Source organism: Montipora foliosa, chromosome 3 (genome assembly GCF_036669935.1).
Source record: "Montipora foliosa isolate CH-2021 chromosome 3, ASM3666993v2, whole genome shotgun sequence".
NCBI lineage: Eukaryota > Metazoa > Cnidaria > Anthozoa > Scleractinia > Acroporidae > Montipora > Montipora foliosa.
In genome coordinates, this window is record NC_090871.1 from 6,406,377 (window position 1) to 6,427,561 (window position 21,185).

Here is a 21,185-nt window from a genome sequence, read left to right on the forward strand (position 1 = left end):
TGCGCATGTATAATCTACAAATAGCTATTTTACCTTCAAATGCCAATGCATAACATTTCAAATTCCGTTTTCCGTGAACCTTCCATTACTTGTGTTACATGTAAACCTAGGCAGTTACCAGTATTAGCTTTAAAATAACTGGTTCCTGGTTAATCCAATTTATCACTACGACTCACCAGCGCGAAGATTGTTTAAAGTAACATTAATCATTAACACGAAGAGAGATAGCTTTGGAATTTTCCTATAATATATCGCTTTAATCTAATATAAAATTATTCAGATAGTCAAAAAAATATTTCCTTCGCTTTTTGTTCGTCAGCATTATGACTTGCGATACTTCAGGTTCATATGTTCACAAGTTTGTTTTCTACATTTCATAGATGTTTAGATTTTGAATTACAAACTCTGTTTTGATTGGCCACTCTACCTCACTGTGTAAACAGTTCACCACGAAGTCAAAGTAGATACGTTTCGTTTCTGAGAAAACGAAACAAAAAATGGGTATTAACTTTTAAATGTCTTTAATGAGAAAAGTTATGCCGAATTGGGCTTCTTTTACCAAAATTATAATTGTATATTCAGATGATAAATTTGTAACAGTGGTACTGCCAAAGCCGGGGGAAGGATCTGTATTATCTGTTTTTGCGGCTGTTTGATAAGAATAAAAGCGATATTGGAACAATGAAATAATCAGATTTCAACTTTAACGAAGGTTCTAGAAATTCAGTTGGAATCTGCTCATCTGCTCTCTTCTTGTGCCTACCAAGATATGTCCAGTTCTGTCTTCAAGTTGTCAATTTTTCTTATCTTATTTCCTTTTACCAACATAACTTCTAAAAATCTAGTATTTCGTGATAGGCTTCCTGACCGGTTTGCATCAGCTGTGCTAGCTCCTAATCCAAATTTTATCCATATCATTTTGCACTTTAAAAATATATTTTGTTTCAAGCAGAAAGTCTCCATCTTATTAGCTAGGGAAATTCCTCTTAATGCGGACGTCTGTTGATATATCCTTCAGGTGAGGCAAACAATAACTAGGGGCTTCTTTGCAGTTGTGCAAACGATGGATAGCGCTATCCGCCGGATAAATCACTAACCAGTGGATAAGTCATACCAAAACCAATTCGGCGCTATCCAATATATAGTGACTTATCCGGTGGATAGCGTTATCCAACTTTTGAAAAAATGGGGCCTGATGATGTGACATTTCTGAAAGAAAGGAGTATCTAGTAAGTTCCTGTTGCATCTTCAAGTTTTGTGATCAAGGAATGCATTTCTTAGAAATTCTTCATTAAGCAGCTGTTTTCTACAGCCCACGCTCGATAAAGCGAAAGTTCTGACCCCTATTCCAAGGCTTTCAATGTTCTTTCGCTTTAACGGTGGAAAGCTCGGAAAGTACAGTGTAGAAGCCTCATGGACATGTCTGAATATTGAACAATCCAACCTACTCCAAAAAAATATTGTCCGGATAGTATGCAAACCTACAGTAACTGAGTTAAGATGCATGCACACACCTTCTTTCCAAAGCAATAAAAATAGATTATAGTAAGATTAAAGATGTTATGTCACAGTTACGTTAGTTTCCTGTGTTTAGGAGATATCTTTAGTTATCACGAGTTAAAAACTCGAAAATGGTAATGTGGAATTCCTTTACTGATAAAAGTATCGTCACATCACAAGCAAGATGATTTTGACCAAAAACGAGCTTCATCTAGGCGATTTGCCATAAACCTGAAAAATGTCAGGCATTTTGTGTGGCAAAGCCCCTTTTAAATGCACTGGGAATTTTGACAAAGCTTCAAATAAAGAGGAAAGAAAGAACAATATTTATACCTGGGGCTTTCAAGGCTTGAAGCTTGCGGGGATATAAAGAAAGTGAAATGTCAACCGTAAGGACACAGTCAGCCAGTTGCTTTAGTAGTGGTTTCTAAGAAAGCAATCCGTGGATGAATTTGAGGTCACTGACGACCAAAGACACATTTAGCCAATCATCTGAGCGGGGTGCAAAATAGTTCCAGCTGCGGGAAAAGATTAAGAAAAAACGAGAACTTAACTGAAACAGAAACCGAAAGCCCTTCTTCGTTGAAAAGTACCATAATCTCCAAAGACCGTGTGTTCAAAAATCCTCGCCTAAACGGCAAAAAGAAGGAACTCCAAAGCGAAGACAAGCTGTTAGGTTAATTTAACAAGATCAAACAATCATATGCACGACATTTTCCCCCATTACCCTCAAAACCCACCTTATTGCTTGCGTCATCCTGCCCCTAATGGACCTAATCGGTTAACTCAATGTTGTACCCAATTCAAATCTCCGGGGATTAAGATTCTTTGTGTATTGTATTTGCATGATAATGTACCATTCACATTTAAATGGTATGGAAATACCTGGAACAAAACGTTTTATTCCCAAAGGGTTTGAAATGGGTGCAACGTTGAGTTAGCCGATTAGGTCTATTGAACAAATGTTCCCGCGAAAAATAGCCTATGGAACTTGCTGGTCAAGGGTTCAAACCTTCATAGCGTCAAAAAGGTTCGAAGGGAATAGAGATGCAATAACGAAAAGGTTATAGAATCCTTCTTAACACAGTGAATTATCCAAAATGACAGTGTTAATGTTGCGTTTATTTTCTTTTTAGATTCCTTCGGCGAGATAGATTTGACAAAGATCATGCTACCCCTCCTCTTATTCCTTTTTTCTCTCTTGGAATTTTCTCGGCAAACCAACGGCATATTTCGTCCTTACTGGTCGCAAAGAAACCACTCGGATACATCATTTCATATACCCTTCTCTGCTCTCGAACTGGAAGGCCCCAAAAAGAAATCTCCAAAGATGCAGTACTACACAGACTTGGCGAAGAATTTTTCTTTGGATTATCGCTGCGAAAAAGGACTGGCGGTCTCAATTGCTTGGCATACTTACTCGCCTTACACTATCCGTTATGAAACCAGAAATAAAGGAATCCCTGGTTTGACCGTAGATGGAATGTTCTCTGGGATTCTAAAGGCTGCTTTGTCAAGCTGTTGCCACAAAGAAACTAAAGTTTTGTTTGGTAAATTTCTGAACTCTGTGCGGAACGCCGAAAATCATATTGAACACGACACCTTTGATCTTACGTTTCCACTCTATGGATATGATTCATCTGCCAACTCATTTAGGTAAGACAAAATTAAAAACTTGAAAACGAAGTACTAAAGTTCTGTTAACTCTAAAACGCAAACACCCGCAATCCCAAGCAAAAAAAGAAAAGTGTCTAGACAATTGTTTCAGGTGTAGATGAAAGAGAAAGAGGAGACGGCGTTTGCATTTGCCCTTTAAACCGAACTGACGCACTCCCCAATCCCTAACCGAAACCAAATGGAGAACATCCCGCATGAGCAGTCTCCGTAAATGTCTTACGTTCATTTTAGGTTTTTAAGCAATCTCGTTACCAGCGCGTCCGACGCGCTGGGAACAATAATAATAATAGTAAACTGGTATAGCGCCGATATCAATATAGCTATTTTCATCAGCGATAGCGGGCAGTTAGCGTTGCCGAGCAGAACGGAAGCGGGCGGCTTTGGAATAATCCAAAACCGGAACAAGAAAACTCTGCTTCCGGTTGAATAACTACGCGTGCGTGAACGGTCTTCTGACTATGCGTGTAAAGTCAATCTTTTAGAAATATAATTTCTTCTCCAAAGTAAAGCACTTCCACGACGCATTGGACTGCGCTCTATAGAGGTTAGGAAAAGCTAAGTATGAGGCTTTAAAGACTATAATGTACAATTTGCAGGGGTCAATAGCTTCTAGGGCATAAAACTCTGCAAACAATTTTCAATTTCTCCCGGTTAAATGGCAGGAAATGAAACCGTTTTCCAACAGCTAATTAAAAATGGTCTGTTGTCTTTTTTTTCCGACCCCTGGTCAAGGGATCGATGACACTGGAAATGAGATTGGTGTTTAAGTGGGAACCACATCTGTAATCTTACTTTTACAATCATCTTTGACCCCGTAATAGGAAGTGCCGTGATAGTTCCCAGAGTTGCCTTAGCCAGGAAATTCATAAACTTCATGTAAAACAAATGCTCCCATCTAAGGAACGCAAATGCAAAACGTTTTATCCACTAGAGTTGTATCTGGCCAATTATGCTTCAGTACTTTGTCTATGTAGATAGTCATGTGCCACGTAATCCTCACTTCACCATTTTCTGCGATTGGCAAGGGTTTGTGGTCATACAACTTGTCAGTACACTCTATCCCATACTTCCTGCACATCTCCCAGTGTACCCGCACGGTCACCTTGTCGTGGTGCTTCCTATACTCTCTGGGCAAGCTTCTTGCATCCACTGACAATACGTTCATACTGTTTCAGTGGCATCTCCACACAATCTACACAGTGGTGTCTCTGAGGTCTTATCTATGCTGTACTTGATTGAGTTTGTTCTTAAAGCTTGTTCCTGAGCAGCAAAAATCAAACCTTCTAGTTCTGTCTCCTTTTTTAGGACTCCATTCCTGAGCCATCTCCAAGACTCCTATCCAGCTTCATATGATATTTGTTGGACAAACGCACCATGTAGGGCTTTCTCCTTCCAGTTTTTAACTTTCTCGTCTTTCCTCCTCCTCTCATAGTCCTGCAGACTCTCTTCTTTAACAATCATTTTCTCCTTCAACGCAGCTTGAAGCATCCACTCTGTGCTCTCTCTTAGGAAGCCATGAAGGGATTTGCTCTCCCTTCTTACACCTCCTCGATGCTGATCAGTCCTCTTCCCCCTTCCTTTCTCGGCAGGTACAGCCTCGCAACATTACTCCTGGTGTGCAGACAGCCATTCATTGCCAAGATCTTTCTAGTTCTTCTATCCATGTCGGCTACCTCCTCAATTGTCCAGTCCACAATCCCCGCACTGTAGCGTACTACACCTACAGCTCAGGTATTGATGCCACCGATCAAATTTCCTCCATTGAGTTTTGATCTACATAACTTCTTGACTCTTCTGATATACTCCGATGTTATCTTGCCTTTCATCTTGGTGTTGAGAGTCTGGTCCAACTATTAGATGCCTAGATACTCATAGCCTTCTTCCTCTATTTCCCCGATATGCTGGTCGTCGGGTAGTTCTATTCCGCTACTGCCAACGTGTCTTCCCCTTCTCATTTCCAGGACAGCACAATCGTCTAGCCCAAACGACATCTTAATGTCTTGCGAGAAGATCCTTACTACTTGAACAAGTGAGTCTAGTTGATCTTTGCTTGTTCCGTACAACTTCAGATCATCCATGAATAGTAGGTGGTTAATTGGCTTCATGTCCTTTGCCAGTTTGTATCCAGCTCTCATTTTTTGTAGTACTAGGTAACATAATCACTATAAACAGTAGTGGTGAAAAGGAGTAACCTTGAAAATTCCTCTCCTAAGGAATGTTCACCTGCTCGAGAGTCATTCCTCCTGATGCCAATACTGTCTTCAAATTCACCATGCTGTTGCTGATTATAGAGATCATATTCTTGGCAGCCCCAACCATCTCCGGGCATTTCAGGATCCATGAATGCGGCACCATATCATATGCCTTCTTGTAGTCTATCCAAGCCATTGAAAAGTTTGTTAACCCTCTCCGGCACTTCTTCAGGATTGCCTTGTCTACAAGCAATTGATCTTTAGTTCCTCGGGATCCCTTCGTGCACCCCTTCTGTTCATCTGTTAGCAGTCCATTCCTGTCCAAGTGGAGGTATGACTTCTCTCCCATGACTCCTGTCAAGAGCTTCCACATGATGGGCTGGCAGGCAAAAGGGCGGTAGTTGCTGGCCTGGGCATCTTTCGCTGTATCCTTTTGTATCAAAACTGTTCTTTCCCTGGCCATCCACTCTGGCACATTCTCTTGACATATACAGTCTTGCAAGCATTCTTGCAATATGGAGTGCAATCCTGTCAGTTTCTTAAACCAGAACCCCTGAACAAGATCGGGGCCGGCTGCCTTCCGGGTTTTCATCTTGCTCACTCCATTTCTAATATCCTCCACAGTGATGCTGATATCTTCTTGCACCTCTGTTGTACTGAACTCCACCTCTACATCCTCTAGTCAAGATGCTCTCTCATTGTGACCGACTTCCTCCTACCAGATCTTGCTCCAGAAGAAGGTTGCTTCTGTGGGATCAGGTGACACCGTTGTAGTGTTTTGTAGAACAGCTTCTGATTGGTTCTAAACAGGTGGTGCTGTTTGAACTGTTGACATCTCTCGTCGTATCTTTTGATCTTTAAGGGCCTGTGTCACGATAAAGCGCATGTGTGAGCTTGATTGACAACCACACAATTTTCAACCAATAGAAATCTTCACACGACGCCCGCGAGATGAGATATTTATCGTTCGAATCTTGGAAATGAAATGGCGAAGCACAAGCAGTGTTTCCGCAGACCCCTTAGGAGAAAAACGTAAGGAAACTCGATGAAATTGTTTCGGGAAAAAATGTCAACCATTTGTGAAAGTTCCAGGCTTTTTTTTCAATGGAATTCTTCACTTGTCATACTGTAGCCTCGAGTGTTCTGCAGTTGAACGTCAAGGATGACCGTGGAAAACTGTAGGAAAAATATCTATCTTACACAGAGAGAGTGTGATATGAAGAATAATAAAATTTGATTTTGCTTGTCTGTCATGTGTATTCACATGTTACTCTCAAGACCACTTTTTACAATAACTGTCAATTTCCCAGTATCATAGCACTGAATTGGAATTTCCATTTTTTGTATTTCCATTGGTTTTTTTTTCACTGTAGTTTAAATTATTTCAGTTTGCAAAAGCTATGCAATAAAATTGCCATGTACAAAACCACACAATAAGAAATCACATCAGGAGACAAAATCCTAAAGTTAGACAATATATTACCATGAGACAAAACTCCAACAACGATTTTAAAGCTACGATGTGTAATGTATGGTCATCCCTTATCTTGGGTTAAAAACTGTCATGTCATACACTTGACTGTATATCTTGTCCTGGTTTCAACGCTGGCTTAGTGCTACATGTCACAATGACCCCACAAAACTTGGAGAGAAAAACAGTTAATATAATTATTACTTCAAATTACTACCAAAACTGAAGAAAAAAGGCAAGGCTTATTAGCTTGACTTGAGCCATTCCATTGACACCTGACTGTTAGTAATTTCATCACTGCAACACATTATTGAGGGCATTTATTTTTTTCTTGGTTTTACAGTAGCTGAAAGTTTTGCATTTAAATCTCTATGAGCTGCTTATTTGTGAAAATCTGTTTCTGCATCTTGCCAGGAGCTCATGAGGTGGAGGAGGTTCACTTTCAACAATTGTTGGAGAAATGATTCTGGGATCGTCAGGTTCCAGACAGACTTCACGAGTGATTAAATAGTCGTTGTCATCAATGCAAAGTTTAAAAATTGTGTCCATCAGCATCCAAACATATCCACGATCTGTGGACACCTTTAATATCCTCACGTCCCAAGATTTTTTTCTTTGGTTGTATTTTCTTGCAATGATGGTGTCAGCATGATCCTCAGTGGTGGAAAATGAAAAGCCATTATGATACCAGTAATTCCAATCAAGGGTAGTCAACTTTTTCCTTGCTCTGTAAACTTGTTCCCTAAAAAGGTTATGGGCCAGTAAATATGAAAAGACGGGAAAATTATTAATAATTGCTATCAACAGTAATCACTAGTTTAATACAATATTCCACTACTGTTACATTCAGCAGATGAACCTAGGCCAGGACAGTGATTGACTGCCCAGGGTCTGTGATTGTTCATTTGAGGTACCCTCTATGCCATAAGTCCTTTTGTAAGCCAAACAGTTCTGCCAGATGGTACCAATAGCAAACATTGACTAAACAACAACCCATGAGTTACTGAACTACTAGTGTCAACCTGCAGTGTCCGTTAAAGTTCTCAACAATGAACATACCCATACTTCATGACAACATATTTCTTCATTTACAGTATTAATAACTATCATCATACTGCTGTGCTCATCATGGTTGATAATGATGAATAAAACTTGCGTGAAGGGAATTCTCATTGACGTGTGTACATCAGAGACATACTGTTTGCACATTCCAAAGGACCAGTATGCCAAACGTGATCCGTGCTTACACAAATAGTTTTACCAGGTGGTTTCTGTTTGACTAAAATGGACACAACTTACTGTTTATTATTATTATTATTTAAGTATTATTATTATTATTTGTAAAATTTATCATCAACATGATACGTCTTGCATAGTGTAATCAATTGCTTGACAGAGTACTAGTTGCATAGTGTATTTCAAAATACTTGATCAAAAATGTTACCTGTACTCTGTGCAGAAAGGTACAGCTCAATGAATGGCAAATGAATGTACCGTTAAATTGGCTTACAAATGATGCGAAATAAACTGAGCAGATCTATCATGCTTGACCCTATTCTAATCAGAAAAAAAATGACCAAAAAAAATGTTCAGCCCTTCTTTTTCACCAAACAAAAATTCTCATCTACCGTGGGCTTCAACAGCTAAATCGAGACGATTCCTGCCATGTTTCAAAGCTGAAGCCAATTGCTCCTTGTGCGTCCCTACACTGAAAGCCATCATTCCATGATATGGCAACTGAACTGACGGATAAAAAACACGAATAGCAAAATAAAACGCACACTAAGCTGACGAAAAAGAATCACAGTGTTAAAGGGAAACCAATAATCAGTGTAAATACTAACCCCATTCTTCGTCTCACCTCCAAGGACAAAATATGTTGTGCGAAGGCCGTGTCAGTGGAATCGACGCACATACACTTTATTTTTTCTAGCTTTCATGGACATCTTTCGCTATATAAAGCTTTCGATGTGCCTTCTCCCATCTGCTATTACTAACACAATATGCCGTCAAAGTCCTTCGTATATTACCAAACTGAAGTTTACAACTTTAGCACGTCTCACTGTGTCGATTAAACAGGATTTCCGTCATTGAAAAAAGAACCGTCGGGTCAAAAATCAAACAGCCGCACATGCGCAATAGAGTGCCACAGGCCCTTTAACTCCACCTGCCTTGATCTTCTGTTTCAACATGCCTGAGACATACAAAGTACCCCTTTCCTCAAGATGATATTTTCTGTTCAACCGGCTTTCCCTCTCTCTTTGTTTCAGTCTCATGTTTCCTCTTCGCCGTTCCTCAATCTTACTCAGGTCTTTTCTCCAAGTTTCGATATTCCTCTTAATCTTTCTCTTTTAGAATGGCTCTTCAGTTCTTCTCCCTTTCCTCCCTTTTATCATTCCCATTCTTTTTGTAGTAACATATGCAGCTGCATACATTAAAGCATTCAGTTCAGTGATGTTGTGCGTCTGAATCCTTTTGACGGCTTCATTGATTTTTCCAACTTCTGCCTTCACCTTCGTTCTTTCGCATGACTTCAGTGATGGCAATCCTATTCTCTGTTTTAGTTGCATAATTTCTAGGATACTGTCGCAGAGGGCTTCCAGTTCTGGGCTGATCTCTTCTTGTAATTCTTCAGCAGTGAAAACTCTGGGTTCCTCTTCACGTTGGTGTTCTTCTTGGATATGAGATGTTGTTGCATGGTGTATCTGTGGTAAGATGCTCTATAGTTTCAGTCTCCTGATGTTCATGTCTTACTCGTGTGGCTATTTCCTCTTGCTCCACACTGCTCTATCCAATTAATCTGACGTACTTGATCAACCAATCTCTGCTCGGTGACTTCTGTTAGTTCGTTGTTGATGTTACGGTCTTTTTCTGTACCCTCGCCTCTCTGGTTCACTCCTGCATGTAACATTCAAACGATCGTTTGTTATCCTCCTTTGACCATCCTTATCTCTTCTGTCGTTGTTCAGCAGAAGCAGGATGACGACCGGGCATACGCTCCTGATCCGCAGGACACCTGCCGCACATGACACCTTCACTAAAAGCTTCGGTCCCGTTGCCGTCGTTAGAGTGAAAATCAATATTTGACGTTCTCTCATCAAACGAGGTTGTTGTAACCCTAACACTGGTGGCTTTTGGGTTTCTGGCCCTTGCCAAAGGTGATACCCAAGACTCTTGTAAGAGGGAGCGTCCATATCCCCGTGGTAGGCTAAAAAAGAAAGGAACTTTATTAAGTGTCTAATCTTCTAGCTCTGAAGAGCACTAATCGGGGACACTGTAATTTGAAATTACATGTAACTAGTTAACGCCAATCAAATCAAATTTTGGTTTTTGAGGAGAGGGGAAAACCGGAGTACCCGGAGAAAAACCTCTCGGTGCAGAGTAGAGAGCCAACAAACTCAACCCGCATATGACCCCGAGTCTGGGAATCGAACCCGGGCCACATTGATGGGAGGCGAGTGCTTTCACCACTGTGCCATCCCTACCCCAGTGCCCCTTTATTATTATTATTATTATTATTATTATTATTATTATTATTATTATTATTATTATTATTATTATTATTATTTTCGCACATTGGATTTCCAATGGAACTTCAGTACTCCAGAAAGCTTCTAGGACCTTCCTAAGAATCCTTGCCGTGTTCAGAATAACACTTTTCTGAAGCTCGACTATCTTGGTCTCTATACCAATATTCTCTAGTCTCCTCTTTAAATCCTTTGGAACTGTTCCAAATGTTCCGATTACAATAGGAATTACCATTGTTTTCATTTTCCATAACTTCTTCAATTCTCTTGCTAGATGCTGGTATTTCACTACCTTCTCGACTTCTTTCTTCTCAATACGGCTATCATATGGTATTGCAAAATCTATTATTTTGCAACATTTATTTTTCTTTTCAACAACAATCATGTCCGGTCTTCTTGCCTCTACTACGTGATCAGTCTGTATCGTAAAATCCCATAATATTTTACATCTCTCATTCTCTATTACTGGCTCAGGTACATGTTCATACCACTTTTCATTGACAATGAAACCTTCCTCTTTACAAACTTCCCAATGGATCTTCTTACCCACCCAGTCATGTCTCCTTTTATATTCCTTTTGTGCTAATTTAGGGCATTCACTCACAATATGATTTATGCTTTCATCCACCTTTCTATACATTCGACATTTACTGTCCTCTTGAGTTCTAGCTTTCATCAGATTCGTTGCAAGCGCCTGTTCTTGTGCTGCCATAATAAGACTCTCAGTCCCCCTTTTTACACTTCCTTTCTTTAACCAAAACCAGGATTCATTCCCTTCATTCTTCCGTCTGTCGTACAAATTGTCCGTGCATAACCTTTTCCCTCCACTGTTCCTTTCTTTCATTTTTCTTACGTATCTTACACTCGACCTCTGTTTCATTATTATGACCACCGCTGATCTTTCTAGCGGCCTTTATAAGTCTTTCATCACTATCATTGATATATCTCTCCAACCCCAAGGTAGCAGATTCTACATAGTCTTCAACACTAATCAGACCTCGTCCACCTTCTTCTCTCGCTATGTAGATACGATCGACATTACTCTTTGGATGGAGACCATTATGCATGGTAAGTAATTTTCTGGTCATTCTATCTAGATCTTGTAACTCTCACTTTCTCCGGTCCAGGAATGCAGCAGAATATCTCAGGAGAGGAATAGCCCACGTGTTAATAGCTTTGACAAGGTTACCCCCATTAAGTTTCGTTTCTAAAATCTTCCGTACCCTCCTTTTATATTCTTTGGTTACTGTTTCTTTCATCTCCTCATGCTTAATCCTGTCAGCTTCTAATATGCCCAAATACTTGTAACTATCACCGTCTTTCAGTCCTTGAATGGTTTTGTAGTCCGGTAACTTTATACCTTCTGATTTAACAACTTTTCCTCTCTTCATTACTAATACAGCACGCATTTCTATTCCAAATTCCATCCCCATATCTTCACTGAACACCCGCACCGTTTGGATTAGGGAGTCCACCCCTTTTTCATTCATGGCGTAGAGCTTTAATTCGTCCATAAAAAGGAGATGGTTGATTCTCTCTCCGTCATCAGAGAATTTGTATGTTGGCTCGGCTTTTCTTAAGATGTGAGTCAACGGTATTAGTGCTATCACGAGTGATAATGGTGACAGGGAATCCCCTTGGAAAATTCCTTTATTGATTGAAACTTCCCCAAGTGATGCCGATCCACACACTAACTCAACTCTCCAATTCTTCATGCTCTCCTCTAATAGTTTCCTGTTTTCTTCATTTATTCCAAGCATCTTAAGACATTCTAAAATCCATGAATGCGGGATCAAATCAAATGTCTTTTTGTAATCGATCCAGGCTGTTGCAAGATTTTTCTTTCTAGTTTTTACTTCCTTTAAAATCATTTTGTCTATAAACAGTAAATCATGCGTTCCTCTCGCTTTCTTTCTACAACCTTTCTGCTCTTCGGGTAGCATCACTTCTGAGTCTAAGTATTCATAAATCTCATCAGTAATTATGCCTGTCAATAGTTTCCATGTTAATGGCAGGCACGTATAATTCTTGGCGGCTGTTCCTTTATCTTTATCTTTCTGGATCAATACAGTTCTTCCCTTGGGTCATCCACGATGGAACTTCCCCTCTCGCAAGGCATTTGGTAAGATGCACTCTTAAGTTCTCATGTACACTTCGGAAATTTTTTAGCCAGTACCCCTGGACGCCGTCTGGTCCTGGTGCTTTCCAATTAGGCATTTTCCCCACTATCTTTCGCGATTTTCCCACTGTAATCGTAATTCTTTGTTGCCCTTGATTGTCACCTAGTGTATTTTGAACGTCCTTAAGCCACTCTGCTCTTCTATTATGCCCTTTACTCTCGCTCCATATACTTTCCCAATAGCTTTTCGCTTCACGGGCATCAGGTATTTCATTTTTCTGGTTATGTACCTCTTTATTCTGCCGCTGGTAGAACCTTCCTTCATTGTTGTTAAACATACGGTTTTGCTGGTATTGACTTAATCGGTTCTGATATCTAGTGATTTTTCCAACCTTTGCCTTAATCTTTTGCTTTATTTCTTCCCTTACTACCTTTAACCCTTTCATTTTCATGTTATACTTCCTCTGCAATCTTTAGCTATGCTTCTTCTTTATTGGTTTCTTCTCTAGCAATGTATTTATTCTTCCAAGATCCTGATTCATTTCTTTAACTTGTTTTTCTAACCGCCGTTTCCACCATGGCTCTTTTTGCTTTGATTTTAGTTTGTTCGCCCCAACCATCTCTGTTACCAATGCAGCACCAGCATAAATAATATCATTTGTTGTTGTAATGTTTCCGACTTCAATTTTCCCCAGAAGTATATCTACTTTCTTGACTGCAGACTTCAGCTTACCCTTGTTAATGCCCCGTAAACATGGCAATCTAGTCCTTTCAAGTTTCAGTATTTCATCCATCCATACTAACCATTCTTGTTCTTCTTCTGAGAGCTTGTAATCAGGATGAGCTTGCCGTTTTTCATAAGGCACACCGTCCCGACCTGGATTAGGTCGTTCATTTTCTACTTGTTCTCCCGCATTTTCAGTAACAGACATCTCCTCATTTTCTGTCTCTGGTCCAACTTCGCCATGTTGCACATCATCGACATTTCTCTGTATCTCTTCTAGCTCCAGATCACTTAGCCACTTCTTTTTCCGTATTTGATTTGCCTGGTCAACAATCCTTTGCTCGGTAACTACGAACAGGTCCTTAGCAATCCACAAATCATGCATTCTCTTTCTATATCCCCTAACACCTGGTTCGCTCCTATAGTAACATTCCATCACCACTCTGTTGTCTTCCTGAGACCACTTTCTTCTCATTGATCTTACTGCAGTAGCATGATGACGACCGGGCCCACGCTGTATTGCCGTGGAGCACCTGCCGGGCGAGGGTCTTTCGTCATCAAGGACTCCAGCCTCATTCACGCCGTTATCTTGTAAACTTTGATTTGCTCTCATCATTTGAGGATAGTGACTTTAAGGTGACACAACCACCGGGCTACTTTTAGTCTGGCCTCTAACCATTGACCTGTCTGGCTTGGGTGGCCCTAACAGGAGCTTTAGCTCCCGCCAGCTTAGCTCTCCGGGTCATCGGGGTACACAAGCCCCCCACCACGCCAAAGCATTAGCCCGGGGGATTATTATTATTATTATTATTATTATTATTATTATTATTATTATTATTATTGTTGTTATTATTATTATTACACAAGAAAAGCTATGTTACCCCGCTATTAACTGCGTCATAAAAAAAAAGCAATTTTTCAAATGGTTAACTTTTCTTTTCATTCCCAAGGGACCGGGCATTCATTGGCGTAGTTACTGCACCTCGAGTCATCCTTTTGGTTCACAATGAACAACAACAAGACAAAACCAGGACTCACATTCTGATCTCAACGATAGCCAATGCCTGGCCAATGCTGGTTTTCATTTTGGTTACAGCCTCACTGTCAGGAATTATCATTTGGTTCTTGGTGAGTTTCATTACCTTGTGAAACTTGGGTGCGTTCTTATCGTTACATTTGCGTCTGATTTTAAGAATAAAAGTCCGGGAATTTCTGTTTGCTCACTTTTTCCGAGGCAACCTCTCCGACTCCTACATTTCTGACATTTAACCCGTGGTCATGATACGTGGCTATTGTAAGAAAGACACCTGATTGGTTAGTTGTAATTGATCAATGACTGCGCTACCATGGGCACGACACCAAAATAACTTTCACAGCATGCCTCGAAGCTAAAGAAAGATTGAGGGTATGGGAATGTGTTCTATCCCGTCATCCTCTCTTGCGTTAAATTACAAATTTCCACTACTTTTTCATTATGTGAGAACACAACGGCGAATTTTCGTTTATCATCTGGTTTGATCAAATAACTGAGTCCTGAAATTGGCCATAAAAACCTGCACCGAGTATAGTAAATGTATTGAAATTGATTATTATGGTGTTTTACTGTTGCCAGGACCACACCAGTAACCCGGAAGATTTTCCACCACCATTTTTTCAAGGATCATGGGAAGGCTTCTGGTGGGCTTTGGGTACCATGACAACAGTGGGGTATGGAAAGGTTCTCTTAGAGTTCATATTCAGGGAGGGTCTTAATTGGTGCGTTAAAAATCTGTGGACTACTTGGCTAAATGGAAATTTCAGAGCCTAAGTTTTTTTGTCACTGTTACGAATATATAGCCTGTAGGACAAGTCTACAATCATGCGCCATTTTAAGGCCCCCAAGCGACTAACTTGCTGATTGTGATGGAATGAACCAATTGAATTGACTGGATGGCCATTTCACTCTGCTCACCAGCATTTAATGCGCTGTTATGTATGTTTGTCACTCACAGGTATGGTGACCGATCGCCAAAGTCACCTCTGAGCCGAGTGTTTTGCATCTTATGCATTATCGCTGGTGTTGTCATCGTCTCAATATTTTCAGCCCTTGTTACCACCTCTTTGTTTGCCAGTACAGCGCAGGTCTTCAAAATCCACGGCTCAAAGGTAACTCTTTTTGTCAGTTGTTGTGCTAAATCGCTATAAAAAAACCTTTTCAGAACAACTCAGACGATTCGGCAAATCGAGGTCACGGAGACGTCACTGGTAAGTTTCTTAAATACACTGTAAAACGATCATATTCTCCTTACCAATGAGGACCATTTTGCAGTCTCCTGTTTAACGTCCTTGAGACCTCGCGAGTTTTTTTATGTTAGATGCGGTATTGCTCCGGGGTTTAATTAATTTCCTCGGTACTTCTTTCATCGTAGCTTGGGGCTGTTAACGGAAGCGAAGAGTTCAAGCTTGGGGTCACTATGAACGCGGACATGAAAGGTAATCACTGGGGTCATTTGAAACTGACTAGAGCCAAACAAATGTGAGAATATGAGTTTCAGTCATCACAAACATAAAGTATAATAATAATAATAATCATCATCATCATCATCATAATAATAATAATAATAATAATAATAGCTTTATTTACGTCTCAAGGTTGTTTAGGTAAAATAATATAAGGATGCGGGATGTTTGGGGGAAAAATTAAATGGATACAGGATATTTAAAGAAGAGATTCCGGGATACCGAGCCTCAAAATTGTCAGTTTTTAAAACAATAAAGTAGGTTCGTTGGTCAATATAGAAGGCGTAAAAGGTGAAAAATTTCCACCATATCTACCAATATCGGTCTCTCCAGAGAACGCGTTTGAGAAAAACCCTCCCCATCAGGGACCCAATGACGTCATCAGAAGTAACTGGTATTATTTAACAATTATTCGCCGAAGGCGAAGTAATTATCGGTGAATATTCACCGAGACGAAGTCGAGGTGAATATTAACCGATAATCACTGAGCCTGAGGCGAATAATTGTTTTAGTATAAATACACAGGTGATTATTTCAAAAAAGAGAAAAAAAAAATTCAACGCGAAATCATCTTCACATACAGTGGCAAAAACAACTACTGGCAGCTATTTTGTCCGTCGAGGTGATTATCGGCTGATAATCCGAGATAGCAAGCCAATTAGAGCGCGCGATTTTGTATAATCACCTGTGTATTTATACTAAAGTGATATAAACCACAGGGCTCAACGATAACGGGGTACGGGATATTTAGGCCAAAATTAATGGGGTACGGGATACTAAGGCTCCCCTTCCCCTAATGGGACCTCAATGTTGGTACCTGGGAAAAACCCCTTTCCGAGCAGAGTAGAGAACCAACAAAGTCAACCGATATATGGCGTCGAATCCGGAAATCGATCCGGGGGCACATTGGTGGAAAGCGAGTGCTCTATGCTAATCACCGCTCCCGGCTCTTTACATTTGTACATCAACGGAAAGCTTCATCGATCTCTGGCTGGATAGTTTCCATTCAGGGAGTGATCCCAGCCCGCTGTTATTACACACGAAAATAGTGCTCAATAATGATATGATATGATATTTTGATATTTTGATATTTTATTATTTATGCACGGTAAAATCATCAGCTAAGATTACAAACAATGCTAAAATCTAAATTACAAAAGGTAAAATTTTAAAATGATTACAATAAAATACAATTACTATAATACTATATTAATTCTAAAGCTGCTTTCCATGAATGCCGTGCTTTATACTAAAATATGTCTTTAATCAGATTTTTGAAAAGCCCAAGAGACTCTGCTTGTCTCGCTTTGAGGGGTAAGCTATTCCAGACAGTAGCACCTCTATAGCTGAAGCTGTTTCTATAATAATTTGTCCGTGGAAACGGAACATTAAGCTTTCTTTCAGAGTCTCTTAAACTATAAACAGATTCGCGGTTTGTAAATTTAGAACATAGATATTCCGGTGCTAGCCCCTGAAGACACTTATAGACCATTGTGGCCAGCGCAATTTGTTGCTGGCTAACTAGATTTTTCCAGCCTAAAATTTTGAATAGCTCGCTAGCATTTGCATCAAAATTAGAGAAGGTCAAAACTCTGGCTGCTCTATTTTGCAGTTTTTGTAATTTGTCATGTAACGTGATACCACAGTTTCCCCAGACGACATTGCAGTAGTCAAAGTGCGGTTGAAGTAAAGCGTGATAAATAGAGCGCAATGTCGTCTGAGGAACGAGATGCCTTATACGTTTGAGGGCTCCAATTCCAGAAGCTACTTTCTTTGTCAGTTTATCGACATGGCTACTCCAGTTAAGATTATTATCAATAAGCACGCCCAGGGATTTAGCAACAGAAACTTGAGTGATAGGAGCACCATTAATCTCGGGAATTGGAGGATTTGTGAGAGCATACAACCTCTGCCTTGATCCAATCAGCATAAATTCGGTTTTTGTCATGTTCAGGGTAAGTTTGTTTGCTATCAACCACTTTTTAACATTTTCTAGATCATGGTTAAGTCTTGATTCTATGTCGCCTGTATTGTCACCCGCATATGTTAGGTGGGTGTCATCTGCGTACATCCATGGCATACAATTCGTTAGACAGTTTGGCAGATCATTGATATATAGCAAAAACAACAATGGACCCAAAATAGTCCCTTGAGGGACGCCGCAACTTAGTGAGCAGGTTTTAGAAAGTGATCCATTAATAGAACACTTTTGAGTGCGGTTGTCCAAATAGGACTTAAACCAGTTGTAAGAAATGCCATGTATGCCGTAATTATTTAATTTAGATAAAAGGATCTCGTGATTAACCGTATCAAAAGCTTTTTTTAGGTCTAGGAAAACAACAGCGTTTATTTTTCCTCGGTCAATGTTGTAAGCCCAAGTATCCGTAGCCCCAAGTAAAGCCGTAACGGTGGAATGAATAGAGCGAAAACCAGATTGGCATTTACATATTACGTTATGCTTTGTTAGGTACGCATATAATTGGTTATAAACTATTCTTTCGAACACTTTGGCTATAACCGGGATAACGGAAATTGGGCGGTAATTGTTTAGGTCATCACGTTCCCCTTGTTTGAATAGTGGAGTGACCCGTGCACACTTCCAGTCGTCTGGGAACACACCTACATTTAATGACTGATTGAAAATATAGCACAGCGGTTTGCAAATAAGATCCGCGCATTCACGAATAAGTCGAGAAGAAATTTTGTCAAGGCCGACTGCCTTTGATTTTTTCAGTTTATTCAGCAGCGGAAATACTTCATTTGTGGAGGTTGGGCGGAACTGAAACTCCTTATCCGTGCTAGTGAGATAATTCAGATAGCTGTTGCCATCTGAAGAAGGAATATCACTAGCAAGTTTCGGGCCAATGGTAGCAAAATAACGATTAAATTCGTGCGCTATTTCTGCTGGAGCTGTTACTGATTGCTCATTTACATTCAGTTGTTTCACAGACGTTTCCACGAAATTTCGGGAAGACAGCTCATTGATGATCTGCCAGGTTTTGCGGGAATCACCCTTATGCTCGTTTAGCATATTTTGATAATAAACTTGCTTCGCTAGCCTAGTCGCACTATTGACTTTGTTCCGCTGTCTTTTAAAGTGAACCCAATCATTAGGATTTTTTGATCTAATTGCTCTGAGTTTCAAAATATCTCGATCGTGCATCTGTTTTTTAAGCTCAGAAGTAATCCATGGGGAACCCCGCGCGCGAACACGAGTGGTTCTCAATGGAGCGTGCTTGTTAACAATAGCCAAAAAGGATTCCTTCCATTCATTCCACACATCATTTGGATTGGAAGAATTGTTTATGTGATCCCAATCTTGAGATGCAACATCGCTACGAAATTTATCACGGTCAAAACTTCGAAAATTCCTATAGGTTATATTAGTAAGACCCTTACTCTGTCCATTAATGGCTAATTTTCGATAGACATAGACCATGCTGTGATCGCTAATGCCAATATGACGCACACCTGAGCATAACACCTTGTCAGGACAGTTAGTAAAAATTAAATCAATCAATGTTGCAGAAGTTTCGGTTATTCTTGTTGGTTCTGTTATGAGTTGTTGAAGTCCATAAACATCCGTGATAGTTAATAATTTGCGTGTATCGCTGTCAAACTGGGATGCGGCCATATTGCAATTTAGATCCCCTAAAAGGTAGAATTCAGTATTAAGGGAATCCAATTTCCCAATCAACTCTTCAAAAGGTGAAAATATACCAACAAGCGAATTAGGTGGTCTATACCACGTAGCAACAATAAATGATTTAGAGCGAGGTTTGCGTATTTCAATACAAAGGTTCTCAAGACTGTCCATGCAAAGATCGTTGCGCACCGAAAAGTTAATTGACTTTTTTACATAAAAGCAAACGCCCCCACCTCCATATGTAGTTCTATCACGTCTAACTATATCATAACCAGAGATACTGACCTCATTATCGGTGATGTATTCATTTAGTTTAGTCTCGTTAATTGCGAGAACATCTATATCGTTACTTACGAGAAAGATCTTGAGTTCATCAAGATGAGTGGTCAATTTATTTATATTCAGCGAGGCCAGCTTAAAACCGCGTTTGGAGGGCAATACTCGAGAACGATCAATAGGATTTTGAGTCGGACTTCTCGATGACTCCTGACTGTTGCCTTCCAACGGCACGGCATTTTAGAGGATCTGTTCGAGGGCCAATGAACTGTGTTCACATGGTGACATAACTTCGGCCATGTTGATATACAAGCACTGTTACAAATTAAAGCACTTTAAATTTAGAAAAAGGAAACCCAGAGGTTAACCCTATGTCAAGGATCTCCCAAATAATAAAGAATCAACAGAAATATATAAAAATAGCTGTAAAAATAAACATTTATATGAAAGCAAATAAATACAAATAAAAATAAAAATCACAGAAACATTAAAAAAGTACAGAATGTCCGTTCAATAAATATTCATATGATTTTTCAATCTTAGTTTAAACTTGTTGATATTTGGACTATCATGGCCATTTATTACCTTACTTGGGAGATCGTTCTAATGCTTGATTACCTTAACGAAGAAGGAATAATTATAACTACAGTTTAATTTCGCGAGTTGCGAGTATTTTGTTTCAACGGATTGTGAGAACATCTGGGTAGAGATACATGGTCAAAACTCAAGCTTCTCAATGTTTGTTGGCTGTTTTTATCGTGCCCCAGGCTCTCCTATCTTAAAACTTCATGAGCTTGGGAAATCACTTGAGGAAATTATACAGATAGCTAAAAATCATACTATCATTCTTTTGGAGGTGATTTTAATTTACCTGGAATAGACTGGGATCTCTGGTCAGTTAAATCTGGAGCTCAAAAACTCTCAACTTTATTTCTCGTAATTTTTATCATTGTACTCGCGAAACTAAGGCCAAACTGTATCCTTCTCTTGTAAGGCCGTCTCTTGAATATGCTTGTTGTGCTTGGGATCCCTATACTCAGCGCAATATTTCAAACCTTGAGAAAGTACAGCGGAGGACTGCCCGCTTCGCTTTTCGAGACTACTCTCGTAACTCAAGTGTCTCTTACATGCTTAATGTCCTGGATTCGCCACTACTTTCTGTGTTTCGGGAGTGTCAACGATTAAATTTCATGTATAAGTCCTCCCATAACCTTAATGGGATGGATTTCTCGATGTATGTGACTCTCTCCCAATCTCAGACAAGACGATCTCATGATATGGTATTTCACCACATCTCTCCCCGTACTGATGTCTTCAAATTTTCCTTCTTCCCACGTACTATCCCTCTTTGGAACAGTCTCCCTCAGGAGGTTGTTTATTCCCCAAACCTCACTGCCTTTAGTTCTAGGGTGAATGTATGGCGAAGTTGCTCTGTGACCTGACCTCAATTGGCTCTTTGCAGCTACAGTGTAGTAGACAATAACTTTATTGTACATGTAATTGATTATTTCATTATTTATTTATAGTCTATTTATTTCTTATATTTATAGATGT

At 39.8% G+C, this 21,185-nt stretch overlaps 2 protein-coding genes across 2 annotated transcripts in view; both read left to right on the forward strand.

Moving 5' to 3' along the window:
* Positions 1-21,185, forward strand: part of LOC137996603 (uncharacterized) — a 171,460-nt gene that overhangs the window by 100,973 nt on the left and 49,302 nt on the right. The window lies entirely within an intron of this gene.
* Positions 2,669-21,185, forward strand: part of LOC137994433 (uncharacterized) — a 29,409-nt gene continuing 10,892 nt past the window's right edge. The window contains exons 1-5 of the mRNA XM_068840005.1: positions 2,669-3,156; positions 14,161-14,338; positions 14,823-14,917; positions 15,202-15,355; positions 15,619-15,682. Coding sequence (XP_068696106.1) covers positions 2,669-3,156; positions 14,161-14,338; positions 14,823-14,917; positions 15,202-15,355; positions 15,619-15,682 — 979 coding nt within the window. The remainder of the gene's footprint in view (positions 3,157-14,160; positions 14,339-14,822; positions 14,918-15,201; positions 15,356-15,618; positions 15,683-21,185) is intronic.